This window comes from Balaenoptera physalus (genome assembly GCF_965194825.1).
Source record: "Balaenoptera physalus genome assembly, chromosome: 10".
NCBI lineage: Eukaryota > Metazoa > Chordata > Mammalia > Artiodactyla > Balaenopteridae > Balaenoptera > Balaenoptera physalus.
In genome coordinates this window covers 22,032,296-22,050,260 of record NC_138889.1, presented here as the reverse complement: position 1 = coordinate 22,050,260, position 17,965 = coordinate 22,032,296, and the positions used below count along the sequence as shown (strand labels likewise).

The 17,965-nt window shown below is 34.7% G+C and overlaps 1 protein-coding gene and 1 long non-coding RNA gene across 4 annotated transcripts in view; one reads left to right on the top strand and one right to left on the bottom strand.

The window, feature by feature from the left end:
* The window catches only part of LOC309667926, a 614,088-nt gene that overhangs the window by 344,941 nt on the left and 251,182 nt on the right, over nt 1-17,965 (top strand). The gene's annotated exons all lie outside the window — the stretch shown is intronic.
* Nucleotides 1-17,965, bottom strand: part of ZC3H12C (zinc finger CCCH-type containing 12C) — a 70,374-nt gene that overhangs the window by 31,943 nt on the left and 20,466 nt on the right. For all 3 annotated transcript variants that reach the window (XM_082476862.1, XM_082476863.1, XM_082476864.1), the window contains exon 2: nt 3,774-4,522. In XM_082476862.1, coding sequence (XP_082332988.1) covers nt 3,774-4,522 — 749 coding nt within the window. The remainder of the gene's footprint in view (nt 1-3,773; nt 4,523-17,965) is intronic.

The following is a 17,965-nucleotide window of genomic DNA, read 5'->3' as shown; positions in this document are numbered from 1 at the left end:
ATTATGTTCTGGATTAAAATATAGAATCTAGCTCTTTAATGTAATAATAACTGTAATTTACTGAGCACCTACTACATGCCAGGCACTTGGTATTAATTATCTTTAATTCTAATAACAAGCCTGCAAGATGAGTTCCTCTTTTTACAGTCCTGAAAACTGAGATTGGAGAGTTTAAACAAGTTACTCAGAATCACAAAGGTAGTGTGTAGAAAATTAATTGTTTTTTAAAGTCCATTTTGGTAATTTTAATAAAATGCCTTTCTTTCCTACTTTTAATTTACATCTAAAGAATCATTTATATCAGTTCCACTGCTAGCATTTAAATGAAACTAAAATATATTCATCTTATATGTGGAATATATCTGCCTGAGAAATCAGAAAGGAAATAAAACAGTACTCTATTCTTAACTCATCCTCACATTTACCTATTATAATTTATTATGATGTATATAAATTTATTATATAATAGGTTTGCTAAAGTAACATGAGTAGGACATTAACTTAAAAAGTAAAAGCATGTTTGTTATATTTTATGCAACAGGAAATGGGTAAAATCTCTCTGCATTTTTGTTAAATTAAGATTTTGAATCTGAAGTAGATATGCATTTCTAAATGACTTTTATTACTTTATGTAGATCTCATAAGTGGCAGAATGTAAAAGTTTACTATACATTTCCATGAGTTCTGGCACTTTCAAAGTTATGGACGTGGTATGACATTTCATTGTGACTGACAGTATAATGCTGCTATAATAAAATTTCCTGTCAACTTGTTCTCTCCTGCAATGCCTGAAGCATCTCAGGTTACGTGTCAGATTAAAACATATGAAGTGCATTGTCCTGTCTTTATAGCAAAAGAAACAGAATGGGGCCAAAATAGCGTGGGGGTGGAAGTGTTTTCTAATTACATATAGTAGATTGTTTGAAATGCCTTAATTATGCCATTTATTTTTGTATCTCATCATGTGGGATAAGTAAAGTTTAGAGTTTTATGCAAATTTTCAGTTATCCAAGTACTTTTCAGTTGCCACTGGGAACTAGGTTTCAGTCATGTGAGTTGCTCCAACTGTGACATCATTTATCTAAATGATATCCATTAAAAAAATTCACTTCTATGGGCTCTAAGTTTTATAAGTCTGATGCTGTTTTTCCCCTCCAAGGTGTTCTTCTGACTACCCCAAAGTGTATTTACCTCCAATGCCAAATTCTCTATTTGTATTTTGATTGTCTCCTCCTTCAGAGAACTTTGCTTCAAAAATTAAACTCTCATATTATTGCTGTTGTGGAGACTTTTTCCCCATCCCCTCAGCTTATATAGTTCTGTTCTATATAAAACTAAAAATCCTTTCTCAACTCTTACTCCTCTTTCTTCCCTTCCTCTGTCAACTTTCGAGAATAACAGTCTAGCTCTATTCCTTCATTTCTTGACATCTTGTAACTGGGTTTCTATCTTTAACACCATATGGCATTCTTGAAGACAATGATTTCCTGGCTGTCATGTCCCTGGATCTTTTTTCAATTCTACCCACAGGATACTCTCTCCTTAAAGCCTCCGCTTCCTTGAGTTGATGGCATTTGTATGTCTCTTGGTTTTACTAGCACTAAACTTTTTTCTAAGACTGGTATTTTTCACACTACTCTTTCCCTGGATCATCAGTTTCTTCTACCTCCTGACCTATTGATATCCACACTTTCCATGTTGAATGGTTCTTAACACTGGCTATGCATCAGAAATACCTTGGCACCTTAAAAATACTATACAGTTATTTGGGCTCTACTATACCCCATTGAATCAGATTCTCCAAGAGTTGAGCCCTTTAAGAACCTCTCTGGTGCTTTTGGTATATGGCTATGGTTGTAGGTGTTTCTCCAGGACCTATTACCTTCCTTCATTACTCTCTTGCTTGGTAATTCCATGGTGTTTTGGCTTTACTCATTATCACTCTGCTAAGGTAACTGTTCACTAGTTCTGGATTATTACAAGAAAAAAAAATCATTTCATAGCTAAATTTGGGAAAGATTAGACAACAGAGAGGTTATTTTACTGAAGGACTTCTCAAGGTTGTATGTACACTTCATACCTCTGTGACACTTAAGGCCCTTTTTACTCCCTTAGAAAGGGTTGTTTGCATTCAAATTTATCTCCTATCTCCTGTAGTCCAGTTTAAATATCATGGCCATATTATCAATTTAAGGCACAGCTCTACTCTTGACATTACCCTCCTCAAAAATCTTCAGTTACCTTTGGATTGGAGCCAAGTTTAAATTCTCTAGCTTGGCACTGAAGGCCTTGGAAGATCTGGCTTGAACATTTTCAGTTTGTTTTTACCTTTCATTATGATGAAAAGTGTATAGACTTTGAAGTCAGACATATTTGGGTTTGAATTATGTTTTACCTTGGACAAGTAATTTAAATACTGCAAATCTCATTTGCTTATAAATGAAAGAAAGATAACCTTTCCATCAGGTGGAAGCAGTATTATTTCGAGGATTACAAGTTGGTCCTTCTCATACTCTATGCAGAAATGCTGCTATCACCTAAAAAACAGTGGTTCTCAAATTTTAGTAGGCATCATTATTAGTGGGGGTATTTGTTACAAAAGGAGATGGCTGGGCTACACCTTGATCTAGACTTGGTAGGTCTGTGTGTGGACTTGGTAGGTTTCTAGAACTATACTGTCTAATATGTAGCCACAAGCTACATGTGGCTATTAAGCACTTGTAGTATGGCTAGTCTGAATTGCGATGTGCTATAAGTGTAAGATATCTTATTTTAAGACTTAATATGAAAGAAATAATGCAAAAATATCTCATTAACAATTTTCTTATTGAACACACATCAAAATAATATTTTGGCTATATTAACCTAAATAAAATATATTATTCATATTATCACTTGTTTCTTTTAATTTTTTAATGTAGGTACCAGAAAATTTTAAATGACGTATGTGCCTCACATTACATTTCCATTGAACAGCACTGCTCTAGAATGTACACTAGTTAGAACAAGTTCCCCAGATGATTCTTTGATAGCTATCCTCAGGTCACCTTGAGAAACAACATATGAAATGTTAAGCTTTCTGAAAGAAGAACTGATGCCTTTCCATATCTTTATATCCCCACAGTATTCTGAACATTGTGGGCAGTTAACTATATACTAATTGAATTTAGATGCACTTTACGTTTTTAGCCATCAAAATCCATAAAAAAAATTCTCTGGAAGCTTTGCTTTTGTTTTTTTCCCCCAGTTCCTAAAAAATTATTTTTGAATTACATTTCTTAAATGGAACAAAAAACCCTCTGAAATTATGGCTTTGATTTGTTCCTGAAATCAATAAAAATAATTTTCTCAAAGAACTGGGATTTTATCTTATGGTTATTTGACTTTGTATAGAAATAGGCCATTTATCTCTCTAGGTTCCAAAGTTATTCAATATGATCATACTCAAGCTCTTCAATTAAAACTAATGTTTAACACTATACTGGGAATATATGCTAATTTTTATACCATAGTAATTTACCAGATGAGGGGGGAAAAAAAAGACATAACTAGGGAAAAGGAGGTCTTTTATTTAGGGACAAATGAGGTAAGAGTGGTTGACGGCTCTGGAAGTAGAGAGAGAACTAAGAGAGACACAATTAGAAATATGGGAGCTAATGTTGGGATGCAGAACAACCTTGACGTTAATGACTGTTAGAAAAGAAACAGTCACAAAATTAGAAATATGTTTTAAAGATTGTTTGGTAATAATGAGTGAAGATTTCCCCACTTACCTCATCGCCACATTGCTGCCATCGATAACTATTGGTCTCAGATTTTCCCCATCGTCTGTTACAATCTCTTGCATCGGAGATTCAGACCGCTGAGATTCCAGGGAAGACGTTTCCCTCATTATACTGTTAATTGTACTAACTGTTTGTTCGGCCTCACTTTTATTTCCAAGTTTGACAAGTTCTCCCAAAATATCATTGATTAAAGCATCGGTACCAAGTTTGTTTAGCACAAGCTGAACCTGTTCTTCAGAATAACCTAACTTCAGTGCAAACTCCAGTTTTGTTTGGTACTCTCGCACCACATCCGGGGGTTTCCTCACTTCCTTGGTTGGCTGAGACTCTTCAGGTTTAAAGTCTTGCAAAATTTCACTGCGTTTGAGTACATGAGGCTCTAAACACGGAGACCTACATAGTTGTCTGTGAGTCTTGGTTAATAAGCATGGCTCTACTGAAATGCTACTCAATTGTTCTGACTCATTATCAGAATTTGTGCTTTCTTCAGAGTCACCAGAGCTCGCATTCTCTTCAGACACCTCCTTTTCTTCCTTCCCGGAATTAACTTTATCCATTGTTGGTTTTTCTACCATTGACCAAGGTACAGATGTACTTAAATGTGGGTCAGTGCTCTCCACATAAAGGTGGCCTAGGTCATGCCCCAGATGATCCTTCAAGCCCATGAAGCTGTTATGCGTACTTGACTCCACTTTGCTGTTTTTTCTGTATTCTCGAATGCAAAGCACCCCGTATTCCTAGAGAAAAATGTAAAATATTTAGAATTTCATATCTACTGAATGATATTTCAGTATCATTTCTATTTCAATAAAGAAGTTGGGAGAGAATTACCAAACTACTGAATATCAACTTTGTTTTGTCTACATCCTCTCATCCCTTATAACACCCTTCCAAGATAGTATCATGTCCTGTTTTTCAGATGACGAAGTTTGGAATTAGAAAAATTAAGTATTCCCTCCAAGGCAACAAAGTAAATAAGTAGTGGAACTGGATTTTTTACCCAGTTTTGTCTGACTCCGAAACCCATGCTTTCCCCACTATATCATGATGCTTCTCAATCCTGATGGAAGAGATTTTCCCACAGTTAGAAAGGCCTATGTTTCGATAGTGACACACAGAATATTATAAAAAAGCCTGTTTTAGATGTGCTATGACAGGTTATGTACATTTTTTCTAAAATAATTCACAACAATTTGCAAAAATTCTTTTAAAGAGAAAGCCATGTGAAAATGAAAACATTACCTTATTATAATTTAAAAGTTATTGTTAATTTGGATCAAGCATAACAACAATCTAAAGACTTTCAAAAACGATTTAGAGTACTACTGTGATGAAAGAGCACGCATTCTACAACAGCCAACAAGGAATGAAATAACTACAAAGTGACTTATATTCCACTTAAGAGATGAATAGTTTTGCCCTAATAATCTTTATTTTGTAAATCCTGAACACAGTAACAGAATACAACACTGTGCTACCCTTATTAAGTACCAGGGACTACAGTCTATTTCATTCCAGGGGAGAAAGCTCTTATTCTATGCACATTTATAGAAAGCATAGGAATGAAATATTCCTATAATTATATTTGCTGCTAAATAAAATTAGCAGCAAATAATTAAGTACACTGAATAAATGTTATCTTAATTTCTTGAATTTTATGGCAGAAAATACTTCTGTATTATATTAGATAATTAGCTAATTATTATCTGCATTTGGTTAAAAAGTCATCTTTTATTCTACTTTCCCCCTACAGGAATGCTTTTACTGTTTAAAATGCTTTGGCTGTTTTACTGTTTTCCTAAAAGTCTACTGGGAATAATTGTTATTTCTCTACCAGGACCAGGTTAGCAAAATAAAATTATTTTCTCTTGTGCTTCATTGTAAGGACTACATGCACATCAGTAGTTTACTTATTAAGGCAATTCCAGTGTTCTACCCAGGGATAACATTAGTAAGCCAGTGGTAGCTGAATATGAGACTGTCATAGAACACCTATTTAAATAACCTAAAAAAGAAAATTGGAAAAACATTTTATTCTACAGCTCCTCAACATCTTATTTACACTAGAAAGGAGCTATTATATAAATGTTAAGAGAAAATGCTAAGTGATTTTCTAAGAAGTTTCACATTTGAATGCATTAGAGTGAACTTATTAGAGAGTGCAGTATTTCTATACAATGAAATAAATTGTATTAACTATGGTAAATAATAGAGAAGAGACCATGGAATCTTTAGCTTGAAAACAGTACACTTAAAATTCCTTCAGTGTAGAACTCCTACACACTTCTACAGGAGTTTCTTCAGTTTTATCCCTTGAGAAGACAGATAAATTTAACATCATTGTTCTACTAATATAGCATTCATTAGTTTTAAAGAAACATCACACTCTCCTGGCTCCTGACTGCACAACTGATAAAAAGAAATTTTCCTTGGGAGACCTCTATATCCATCTGCTCCATTATGAAGCTGTAACCATTTCAGTTTTTTTCTATTAACATGGATATGCATGAGCCCAATTATTAGAATTAAAGGAAGCAATTTTGAAAGCAAATCTTAATACTCAGTGATTTATTAACTACTGTAATATACAGACACCATAATGCAAGCAACAAATCACAACAGCATCCTAATAAAGGGATACAGTTAAAAAGAAAAATCTGCACTGTGGCCTTGGTAGAGCTCCCACCAAAAGTATCTTAAACAAGGAAAACCTATTGGAAGCTGGGCTGCCTGGCAACCAGAGCTGGTTGCTAAGCGGTACTCTTTTAACGTGCCATCATGAATGCTAGCACAGTAAAAGAATAATTTGGTATGAACAAAAGCCTATAAAAGAGACTGGGACTTAAGTGCGCCTGGTTTACCCTCTGAGAACAATGCAGCTGCCAAACCAATCTGGAAGCTCCGACATCATTGTTCTGTAAACCCCACAATCTGCTCTGACTGCAGGAAGTGTATTTAACGGGCAACATTTTTGATCTCCCCTGAAAAGTTTGGATTTTGCATAAGTGCTGTTGTGAGATAATTTTTCAAGATAATGACTCACTGACCAAATCCCTGAATTGAACTAAGAAATATTATTTTAATATTGAGCTGTAGTGTTTTTCTTTTGGACTGTTTTAAACAAGATTAATACTTTATGAAAAACAGAGCCGGTGGGGAACATTAGAATGAAATGTTATGTTTAAAGAATAGTGAATTCTTAATTTTCACATTTTTCAAAGAAGCAAAACCAGATATTATAAAGTTTTTAAACTGAAAATTATCCACCCTAAAAACGTATTGGGTTGGTCAAAAAGTTCGTTCAGTTAGTGAATACACTGTTCAATAAAGTTCTTCATGAACTTGAGAAATGTCTGCTATTTTTACCTAAAACTGAACAAACTTTTTGGCCAACCCAACATTTAAATCTTTCGGTATCACTTTCAGTCTAATATTAAAAAAGTGTTGGTGACACTATGTAAATCTGCTTTGCTATGTAATTTTATTATATGGCTATAATGATTAAATAGGGAGAAAAATGGGATTATCCATTGTTTGCTTTTTGTAATATTAAACTAGATAAAAGTCATTTGTATTCAAATGTATTTAGTGAATACCACACACCTTGAACTTGTGATAATTCATATAATTTATATATACTATTTAAATATAATGTTTCCAAGTGAGCTAACATGATTTTTAATATTAGGTGTAAGTGTAAGCTTGATTTACACTACTTTAAAAAATGTACACCTAATTTTGTTAGGCAAAATAACTTTTCTTTTAAAATATTTTGGTTGAACTTTTTTTTCACACTGACAGGCCTCTCTTCATCTTCCAGATTTCACTGGATAACTTTCTTTGAGGTAGCCAATGTCATCTTGTACTAAACAAGCAGTTAAATAATTTTTAGTTCCTATAAACCAACAGATTATAAGGACAAATAAGTTCAATTACCAGGCCTACAAGCTGCATATATTTTCTCCATTACATAATATAAATTTGAAATAACTTATTTTTATTGACTCAAATGGTAAAGATTTGGTTTTTAAAACTTTAATCTCTAAAATGCTTCCTTATTCACTTGTAATTAGTAAAAGATCACCCTTCACATATATACAATGGAATATTACTCAGCCATAAAAAGAAACAAAACTGAGTTATTTGTAGTGAGGTGGATGGACCTAGAGTCTGTCATACAGAGTGAAGTAAGTCAGAAAGAGAAAAACAAATACTGTATGCTAACACATATATATGGTATCTAAAAAAAAAAAAAAAAAATTGATCATGAAGAACCTAGGGGCAGGATGGGAATAAAGACGCAGACCTACTAGAGAATGAACTTGAGGACACCAGGAGGGGGAAGGGTAAGCTGGGACAAAGTGAGAGAGTGGCATGGACATATTTACACTATCAAATGTAAAACCGATAGCTAATGGGAAGCAGCCGCATAGCAGAGGGAGATCAGCTCCATGCTTTGTGACCACCTAGAGGGGTGGGATAGGGAGGGTGGGAGGGAAGGAGACGCAAGAGGGAAGAGATATGGGGATATATGTATATGTATAGCTGATTCACTTTGTTATAAAGCAGAAACTAACACACCATTGTAAAGCAATTATACTCCAATAAAGATGTTAAAAAAAAGATTTCCCTGAATTAATATGGCACTAAAAAAAAAAAATTGTCAATATTTTGAAATCATTCAACAAAAAATTAAATTTAAAAGCTGACAAAAGTCTTAAGATATAAAAGCTGACAAAAATATCTTCATAGGCTGCAGTACTCCGTAATGTAATGTGTAAAACTTAACAAGGAATTATTATATCTTAGAACAAAGAATGGTATGTGATCTTTATTTTTGTTCAGTGCCTTAAAAATGATCAACATAAAAAAAATGATCAATATTACTTTGAAAATGATTAGCAAAGACTACAATAACAACACAAAATTTACTATTACATGCAAGGGAGAAAACACTTTTCTCCTTAAATTTTTATATTAGACTTTTAAGTTTTGCTTAAATTTTTAAATTAGACTTTTAAGTTTTGCCATTTACTGAAATGCAAACGTATATAAATAATCTTTAAATTAATCAACTATTAACAAGAGTAATTTTCCTCATTTCATGAAGCAGCCTAGACAAAGTTTCACACACAAAGTAGGTCAATGTTTATATTCCCATAGTTATCAAAAAACTCCAAGAATACGGCTTAACTTTTAGGTTATCAGAGACCTATTATAATTGGCCTTTGCACTATATTCATGAACACAAAAGGTACTGAGCAAACATATATTGGTCCGAAAACAGATTTCTGCACTTAAAGAGCTTTAGATTTCCTCCAAATATTGTACTAGAAACTAAAACAATTTTTCTTGTTGAAGGCCTAATAAGTTAAAAATCACATAATACTATATGTTGAAAAAGAACTAAAATGTCATGCTATAGATGACATTTATAGATGATAAAGTGTAACCAATTATTTTAATTGCCAAAAGGAAGCTTTATACTAGCTGAAAGCAGATTTTATGATATAAAGGCTATTTACTAGAAATTTGTTGCATACACAAACATTCCCCCATTTAGTGAGCTTTTCTGAAAGTTCTCATTAGATAACTTAGATAATCCTTCATCTCCAATCCAGTAAAAAATTTTTTTTATATTCTAAAAAGCATCATATTAATCAAGAATATTAGACCATAAGCTTGTTAAATCAATTTGTTTGTTTGTAACATCAAGTTAACAATGCCATAAAGTGGGTTCTGATTGTTATCCAAATGTAATAGTATGAGAACAATGAAAATAAAATAATGAATATGTAATAAATACCTACTGCTGTAGTCTCTGTGTATTTAATTACCACTGTATTTTAGTGAGTGCTGTTGTCTGCATCCCTCTAGCTAACAAAAGAAGGATGTCCCTTTGAACAGATTGGTTAATGCTCTGGGGCAACAGATGTCTACTGGAACTGCAGGAGACCAGCAACTGGTGGCCTGCCCATCTTCTGAAAACTTTCAATAGACTTATGCATATGTTCACACAATAGGGCATGTGGTAGAAATGAAAACCTCTTTTTAACCCTTTATGCTCTTTCTTTTCCTCCCAACTGATAGATGAAAGTCTTTGTCTCCTCCCTTCCCCATTACAGATCTCTTGAAAGCAACAGTTCTTCAAGTGACATCTTCAATCTAATATCTGAAACTAATGCAAGCAAAAAAAAAAAAAAAAAGGTGGGAGAGAAGAAATTGGAAACTATACATGAGTACTGAAACTGCTGACAATGCAATTGAATACTTAATCATCATAATTAAAACAAGCTGAAACATCTAATAGCAATCCATCTCCCCAAGCTAGATTTTTAAGACAATGGAAAAATCTATTAAATCTTACTATCATTTTACAGCACCTAGGTCTGACAGTGACACCTTAAGAAACCTAAGAATGTGACAAGAAGATAAAATCTAAATTCATTGTTTATCAAAATATCAGAACACGCTATAACTTATCTTTAAGTACAAACGATTACATGACATGCCTAATGCCTTGTGAATGTTTATGAAACTGTAATTATTTATATAACTCCAGAATATAAAAATGTAAAACATCTGCTTCACAGACATATTTTACAGAAAGAATTTAATTTTCTGGTATTTCGGCACTATGTAATAATTTGTAGGCTTTCATTTGAGGTGCATTCTATCCTTAACAGAGTTCAAATTAATATCCTGAATACTTAGCAAAGTTTAACTTCCAAAGCATTAAGTAGCACATATACTCACGTTCGCGGGAAAATACAAAGACATTGGTTTCTGTAGCAGCTTCAGCAGTAACTCCTTAACACAATTTTAGCTGCAGACTTCCAGGCAAGCAAGAAGAACAATGAATGGGTGAACAGATGGAATGGCAATGTCTTTGCTTAACCTATTACCGAGTGGAATAACAACCAATCATAGGCCAGAAAGCTCACAATTAGTCGGCCAGGCAGATGCCAGCCAACCTCAGCACACTGCGTCAGGTTCGCAGGTTTCTAAGATAAGCAAGTTGATGTCATTCTCGGGTCTGCCCCGGGCAGCATGTGTATTAACGAGGGGTGTGCGGTAACAATAGGCCATACAAAGCTGTAGCAGGCAGCTGCTCTTTGAGAGCAGAGCCATTAGGGAGCAGGCTGCCAACAAGGAACACCTGGCTTGGGCAGACCAGCTTTTCCTCCTCGGTTTTAAACAAAACAAAGAAACCAATTATATTTTAAAGTAGTAAAAGTTGCATGTTTCCAAAAAGTCAAGGCTATCCTCTAGTCTATTAGCTTTTTGTTTCTGAGAAATAAAGAAAACGAGGTGTGTCAAAGTAGCAATTAACTACCGCAGCAATCCCTTTTCTTTAACAAATGATCTACTGGCGAAATGAGACAGAGATTATAGCAAAGCTACTTCCCTGGAAATACTGGGAAATATAAAATATTTGTAAGTAGTGGTTCATTTGTGGCAAGAGAATAAAACAAACAAAAAAAGAGATGATGAAAATAAGATTGCAAAAGAAAAAGGTTTAAGAGCGTACAAACAGAACTGATTTTTTAAAGTTCATAAGATAAAACAAGTTTGGCCAACTTTGTGCCAAATGAGTCATCTAAACTTAATATTTAGACAAAACTGCTTAACTTCAACCTACAATCACCAGAACGACCCACTTTATTTATGTCAAATAACTGTAAAATTATTTTATTATGGATACTAGTTAATCATGTAATTAAATAAAAGCAAAATCGTTCATTATGTTTTAACATACAGCATGATGTTATTTGTTATATTTGTATTTCATAAAATTTGTAAGATGTAATACTCAAATTTCAGTTCAGGAACAGGTTAACTTTACAAAGAAGAAACATTGTAATATTTTTAAAGGATATGAGTATACAAAAATCAGCTCTGTCAGTGAGGAAGCTTGTCACCCCTGATTTATTTCAAAGTTCCAGACTACAGTATTTATAATATTATGGACTACTTGCTTTTGAGAGCTGCATAAATTGCATCTTGAGTGACCTCTGATTATGGAAATTCAATCAAAATTTAAACACCATCAGGTGTTGTGAGACTATTTCCTTACTAAAGAAAAAGGCAATCTGAAGTGGTTCTACTACCTACTTATGTGATGTAGAACACACACACACACACACACACACACACACACACACACACACACACAGGTCTCCCCTTTTCATTCCAGTGCAAATTAAAAGAGTGAAGGAAAAAGCTCCTCTTAAAATACAATTTTCTGAGATAGGCTGATTTATGCAGAGCCTGGGCTTTCCCATTATATAATCAAGTACCCTAAAGGTATAAAATTTGGTTAAAGCACCCCAAACAATCTCAAACAATCTCAATCAGTCTCTTTTCTCACACACAAAAACAGAGGCTACTTGCATGTAGGACCATGTGACAATACTTGGAAAAAAAGTTAATATTGGTTGGGACTCTTGGGCATGTCCTCATTGTGCCCAGTCAAATGTAAATGAGAGGTACTCTATTTACAAAATAAGAGCAAAATCTACTCTAAATGGTTAAAATTTTTCAGTTACCTCACCGAAAACATTCCTTATGCCTACTAAAAGCCTAAAAATTATTGCTGTTTCCAGAAAGAAAACTAAAATACAAAGTATGGTATTTGTAGATCACCATTTGTCTATAGATATTTTTCCTCAAAAAGAGCTTAATATTCCATGAAAGTATGTTATTCCAAAAATGTTAGAAAATTTAAAAATCTGTGAAAGTATTTTTAAACTAAATGTAATTTTTAGATTCTGAATGCCAAACTAATTTCTAAAGGAAGAACTATTCTTTTTCTGTCAAGGGTTACAGTAATGTTTTTGCAATAGTTACACCCATAGCCTAATTCCATAAGCCCACAAAAGATCAAGATAAAGCATTTCTAATATTGCAAAGTATAATGTGAATTACATAGAGTTCAAATTTTATGTCTTGAGTAAGCATATGAACATCACAGAAATCAAGTTAGAAGTTTTCTTTTTTTTTGTTGGTGTGGTAGTAATTTTTTTTTTTTTAATTTCATGAGTAAAAAGGTATCATCAACTGAAAAAAGTAAGAAAGATAAATCAAGGCCACTAGTATGCTTAGTAAATGTACTTCTAGTAAAACTGAGTTTGATTAAATAAGATTAAGATGAAAAATATGACATATATTCATGCAAAGTAGTTACAACTAAAACCTAATAAAACTTAAGCTATGTACTGACTAGAGATAGCGAGGTCAATATTTATGAATTTACATTAAAATCTTTTCCTTTTTGTATATAAAAAAGACACTCTTTAGTATGAATAGACAGTCCCTCTTTCCCTTGGGCTTTCTTCTTTTTACCCCTTTGCTACTATAGTTACTACTTTATAGCTTTAATTCAGGAGGAGGAGGAATCTTCTCACTAATTCCTGCCACTGTGAACACAAAGAATGAGAGAAAACTACCCAAGAGCTCAGCAGGAAGCCTGATCCTTAGCACTGGATTAAGCTTTTTTGCAAACAGCAAATAAAGGCAGTGATCTGAAAAAGCTAATCAGATCCTGCTGTGGTATTTAGACTATCTTGGTTGCTAGTATTGGATAACTTTAAGCACATTAAAACATCTGTAGGTGAAAAGAGGCCCTTGCCTGCCTTTCTTAGTCACATGGCCCTGGTCCACTTCCCACTGCAGAGAAAATGCAAACAGCTGTACTGGGCTGTCTGGGTCACTGCAATAAATGACTGAGCACGGGGCACAGTTATGACAGTGTGGTTTTAGTGATAACACTAAAATCTGTCAATGTCAAGGGCTTTTCTAACGTTTGAAAATTCAACTGTTTGCTGAGGTATGAATGTGAAACACGTGGGTTTTGATGTTAGTGTTGGAATCAATTCTCTTTGTCAGCAGTGATCCAAGCCGCCTTCCTGGTACCTTTCTCCTAATATGGATTCGTTCTCCTTCAATCTACAATTCTTTTCATCCTAAAACACCTCCATAGAAGTAAGATTATTAAATCAAATTTTCCCAATTGTCACCAGAAGACTGAAAGGTTAAAGTTTTAACCAAAAGCTCTCATTATTTTTGATTAAAAAAAAAAAAACCCAACCAACCAAAAACCTAATTTATACACATGGTGTAAAAGAAAGGAGCAAAATCAATCAGGCACTAACTCTAACCTCTGAAAGTTATTATATCTAGTAAATCAGATGGGCATGAGAGCTTTAATATATTTCATTTCCTTAGGCTTAGATTACTTTCATTTCTTTCTTTCTTTTTTTTTTATTTAAAAATTTTTTTAAATTAATTAATTAATTAATTTTTGGTTGTGTTGGGTCTCCGTTTCTGTGCGAGGGCTTTCTCTAGTTGCGGCGAGCGGGGGCCACTCTTCATCGCGGTGCGTGGGCCTCTCACTGTCGTGGCCTCTCTTGTTGTGGAGCACAGGCTCCAGACACGCAGGCTCAGCAGTTGTGGCTCACGGACCCAGTTGCTCTGCGGTATGTGGGATCCTCCCAGACCAGGGCTCGAACCCGTGTCCCCTGCATTGGCAGGCGGATTCTCAACCACTGCACCACCAGGGAAGCCCACTTTCATTTCTTAAGTTATCTCCTTCCTTGAATACCCCCTAAGTACATCCCTGCCAAAGTAATTTTCAATGACACCACGCTTAGGTTTAAAAAAAATCTCAGCAGATCACATCTCTGGTCCTCTGCTCTGTTTTCAAGATTCTTACAACCGGGGCTCCTGTAGCCCTGTATTCTTATTTCCCACTTCAATTAAGGTGAAGGAATAGCAAAAGTGAAGTCACAGATGCTGAAACAACCATCCCTTCACCCAAGTGTTCTCTTGCACAGCCTCACCTACCCAGATCACATCTGTTGTTCTAAGCCCAGCTCAAGGTTTATTTTTCCATAAAAATCTTCTTGGACCAGTCTGGTTTTTATTGAATTTCTATAACATTAATAGTCTGTACTGCACAATATAACACTTATTTATGAACCAGGCTGTAAGCTTCTTGAGGGCAGATCCATTTAATCTTTGATAATACACACAGCAAAAAAAACCCTATATGGTACCCAGCAGTGTGTTGCTATCTAGAAGACATCTGAGTGAAAAACAGGACCAGTAAAAAACAGGCTCCAGCAAAGTTGAATGCAGGCATTCATATGAACAAAATGCTCCCTGCTAGTTTTTATTTCTCTTTGTGACAGGGTGAGCTTATCAAAGAGCCCGCAGTGATTTGCAATGTTCCTGTAGCCCTGGCTCTGCCACTAGGGCTGCTTTCAACATTCAAGGCAGCTGTGAAATTGAGTGAGCTCAAGCCTGGCAGGGATGAGAGGTCTTTTCCTGCAGTCTCCTTCTCTGGCTTCAATTTCCTAACTAGAGTGGCATCCCTTGGAGTAACGCTCTGGCCTCTTCCGCCTCACTTGAGGATGACTTATCTGAGGGGTAAGTCTGGGAAGAGGAGTTGTGTAAGCAAAGTGCAGCCCCTTCCTCTGCACATTTCTTTTGGGATTTGCCCAGGTGCAGACAGCACACAGTTGCTTTGCTCTCCAGCACTGCCTGAGATTGGATGACTACATCTTTCTAATTTGGGGGTTCAATGTTGCTAAGTTCTTTATGCTGTGCTCTTAAGTCATGTTCTGCAATAGCTCCATCAAAAAAAGAGCTGCTATTTTGATGTCCATCTACTTGGCTCCTTTGTTTATTTCTCAATTGGTTCAGAACTAAGGCAGGAAAAAGACCCCCTCAAACAATATTCAATAATAATAAGTTTTGTTATAAAGAACTATTAAGGAAAAAAAAGGTGATGAAAAGACTTACATAAATTAACTCAACAGACCATTTTAAAAATACGTATGAAGGGATAAAGTTAAAAAAAAAAAAGAAACAATTCTGTGACAAAGAAAGAAGATAATGCTTCTTCAAGTCAAAATTCTTAGGGTTTGATTATAAAAATATTTCAGTGCCATATCACTAAGAGCAGATAGCTTTCAATTCTCTCCAGGGTTCAGAGACAAATAGGAAATCCACAAAAACAGTATTTCTTCTCAGTGGTCTAAAAACAAAGAAACATTTCTGTAGTCACTTTAAGTGACAATATAACCCATATCATTATTTGGGTTATATTTTCAAATATTTCCCAATGATTAGCTTCCCATTTAGTATTTTTTTTTTTTTTTTTTTTTTGGCAGCTTGCGGGATTTAAGTTCCCTGACCAGGGATCAATGGGGTCATACAGCAGTGAAAGCGCCAAGTCCTAACCAGTGGACTGCCAGGAAATTCCCCCCATTTAGTATTTTTAAAAATTCAAATAAACAAGCAAGTCTTTTAAAAAGATGATCTTCAATTCCTATAAACCTTGTAAATACTCAAGGAATGAGAAATTTTAGAAAAGCTCAGAGAATACAAATGACATCCAAAATGCTGATGTACTAGGTTGCTAAAGCAGCTAATGTGTGGCAGAGCAGGATAGAGAAAATTCGTGAGGAAAAAAGGACATAGATGATCTTAAAAGAAGTATAAAGCGCATGATACCATCCACGTTAACAAAACACAGTTATATTAAGTACAACTGAAACTGAGGAAAAGCTGACCAAAACTGTGTAATTTTATATAAAATATATGTAAGACACATTCTCTGCATTATAACACAGCTGGATGGTAGTTAAATGGCACTTTGTCTCTGACAATAATAAGATTTACAACATCATTCTCCAAGCCTAGTCAGAACTCAACCCATCTCTCCTTTTGATGCCACAGCACTGCACCTCTCACTCCTGACAGCACCCCTCACTTCCCACCTGCACGTGCTCGTGTGTGCACATCATCTCATCTCAGGCTGAGTGCACCAGCTGAGGACGGTGCATGTCTTATTCTTCGGGTATTAAATAACCCTATTTAGCAAACTAACTCAAAACTTCTTGACCAAAAGTTTAAGTGAAATTGACAGATTCAGGCTATAAAGAATAATTGTATCAGACAGAATTAAAAGAGGACTCTATTATTAGAGGTCTCTGTTCTTGCTAATGGTCTAGAAGACAGTGTAATGGTACATTAAATGTAAAGGAACTCAGGAAAAAATATATAAAATACGGTATACAGCAAAGTATGACCCAATAAAAGTTCTTTGTTAATTATGTTTGATCTAAGTATAAATTCTTGCTAATAATCAAGACAGATAATAGTTCCTTACATACCAACTGCCATAAGATGAGAAAATGAAATGCTTGAGTTAGTCCTTCCAATGGTCCTCATTCTACTGATTTTAGACAATTGTCCCAGTGTGCAAAAACTGAAAAACTTTGAGAGGCTAACAAAATGAATGGTTGTGTTAGAAAATGCTCAGTCAAATTAGCACAGAAGTTCACAACACAATTTGTCTTTACAGAGTTCTATTCATATCAGAGGACGATATAGTAATTTAGACATTAAATTTAGAATTCTGAGCATTTAGGACAAGATTCCTTCTAAATGCAAATCATCATATACTATAAGTTAAATCTAGACTATGAATCATCCTAAACAGCTGCCAAAACAATTCAACTATAAACTCTAACAGGCCAGAGATTCTTGTGTTTTGTTTTCTGCTGTATCTCCAGCAACTAGCAGAGTGCTTGGCAAACAGCAGGTGCTTAATAAATATGTGCTAAATGATAGCATTCCAATAACTGGGCCAAAATCTCTTTTCCAGATTTATTTGTTCTTTATGTCCCTTCACATAACCTACACTCCAGCCAAACACGAGGATTTAAAGCAGTGGTTCTCTTAATTTGGTTGCACACTGGAATCCTCTGGGGAGGTTTAAAATATACTGGTGTAAGAGTTTCATCCCTGGAGATGTTTATTTATTTATTTATTTATTGGTCTGGGTGATTCTAATGTATAGCCAAGTTTAAGATTCTTTCTTCTAAAATACCTTTCTCCATAGTTTCACAGGTTAAAATCTTATCTATTAGTATTGAAGATTCAACTAAAACCCCGACTCTGCCATGAAACCTTTCCCGGAACACTGTTAAACTTATCTTTGGATTATTTGAGTTTTGCACAGGGCCTGGCATAAGGTTAGGACTTGATAAATGTCTGAGTGGTAAATAACTCTGGGAGCACGGCACATAGCAGGAACGCAGTAAATATCTATTGAAAAACTGATGTATAGTTGGTCCTCGTTATCTGTGGAGTCTGTACTTGCAAATTTG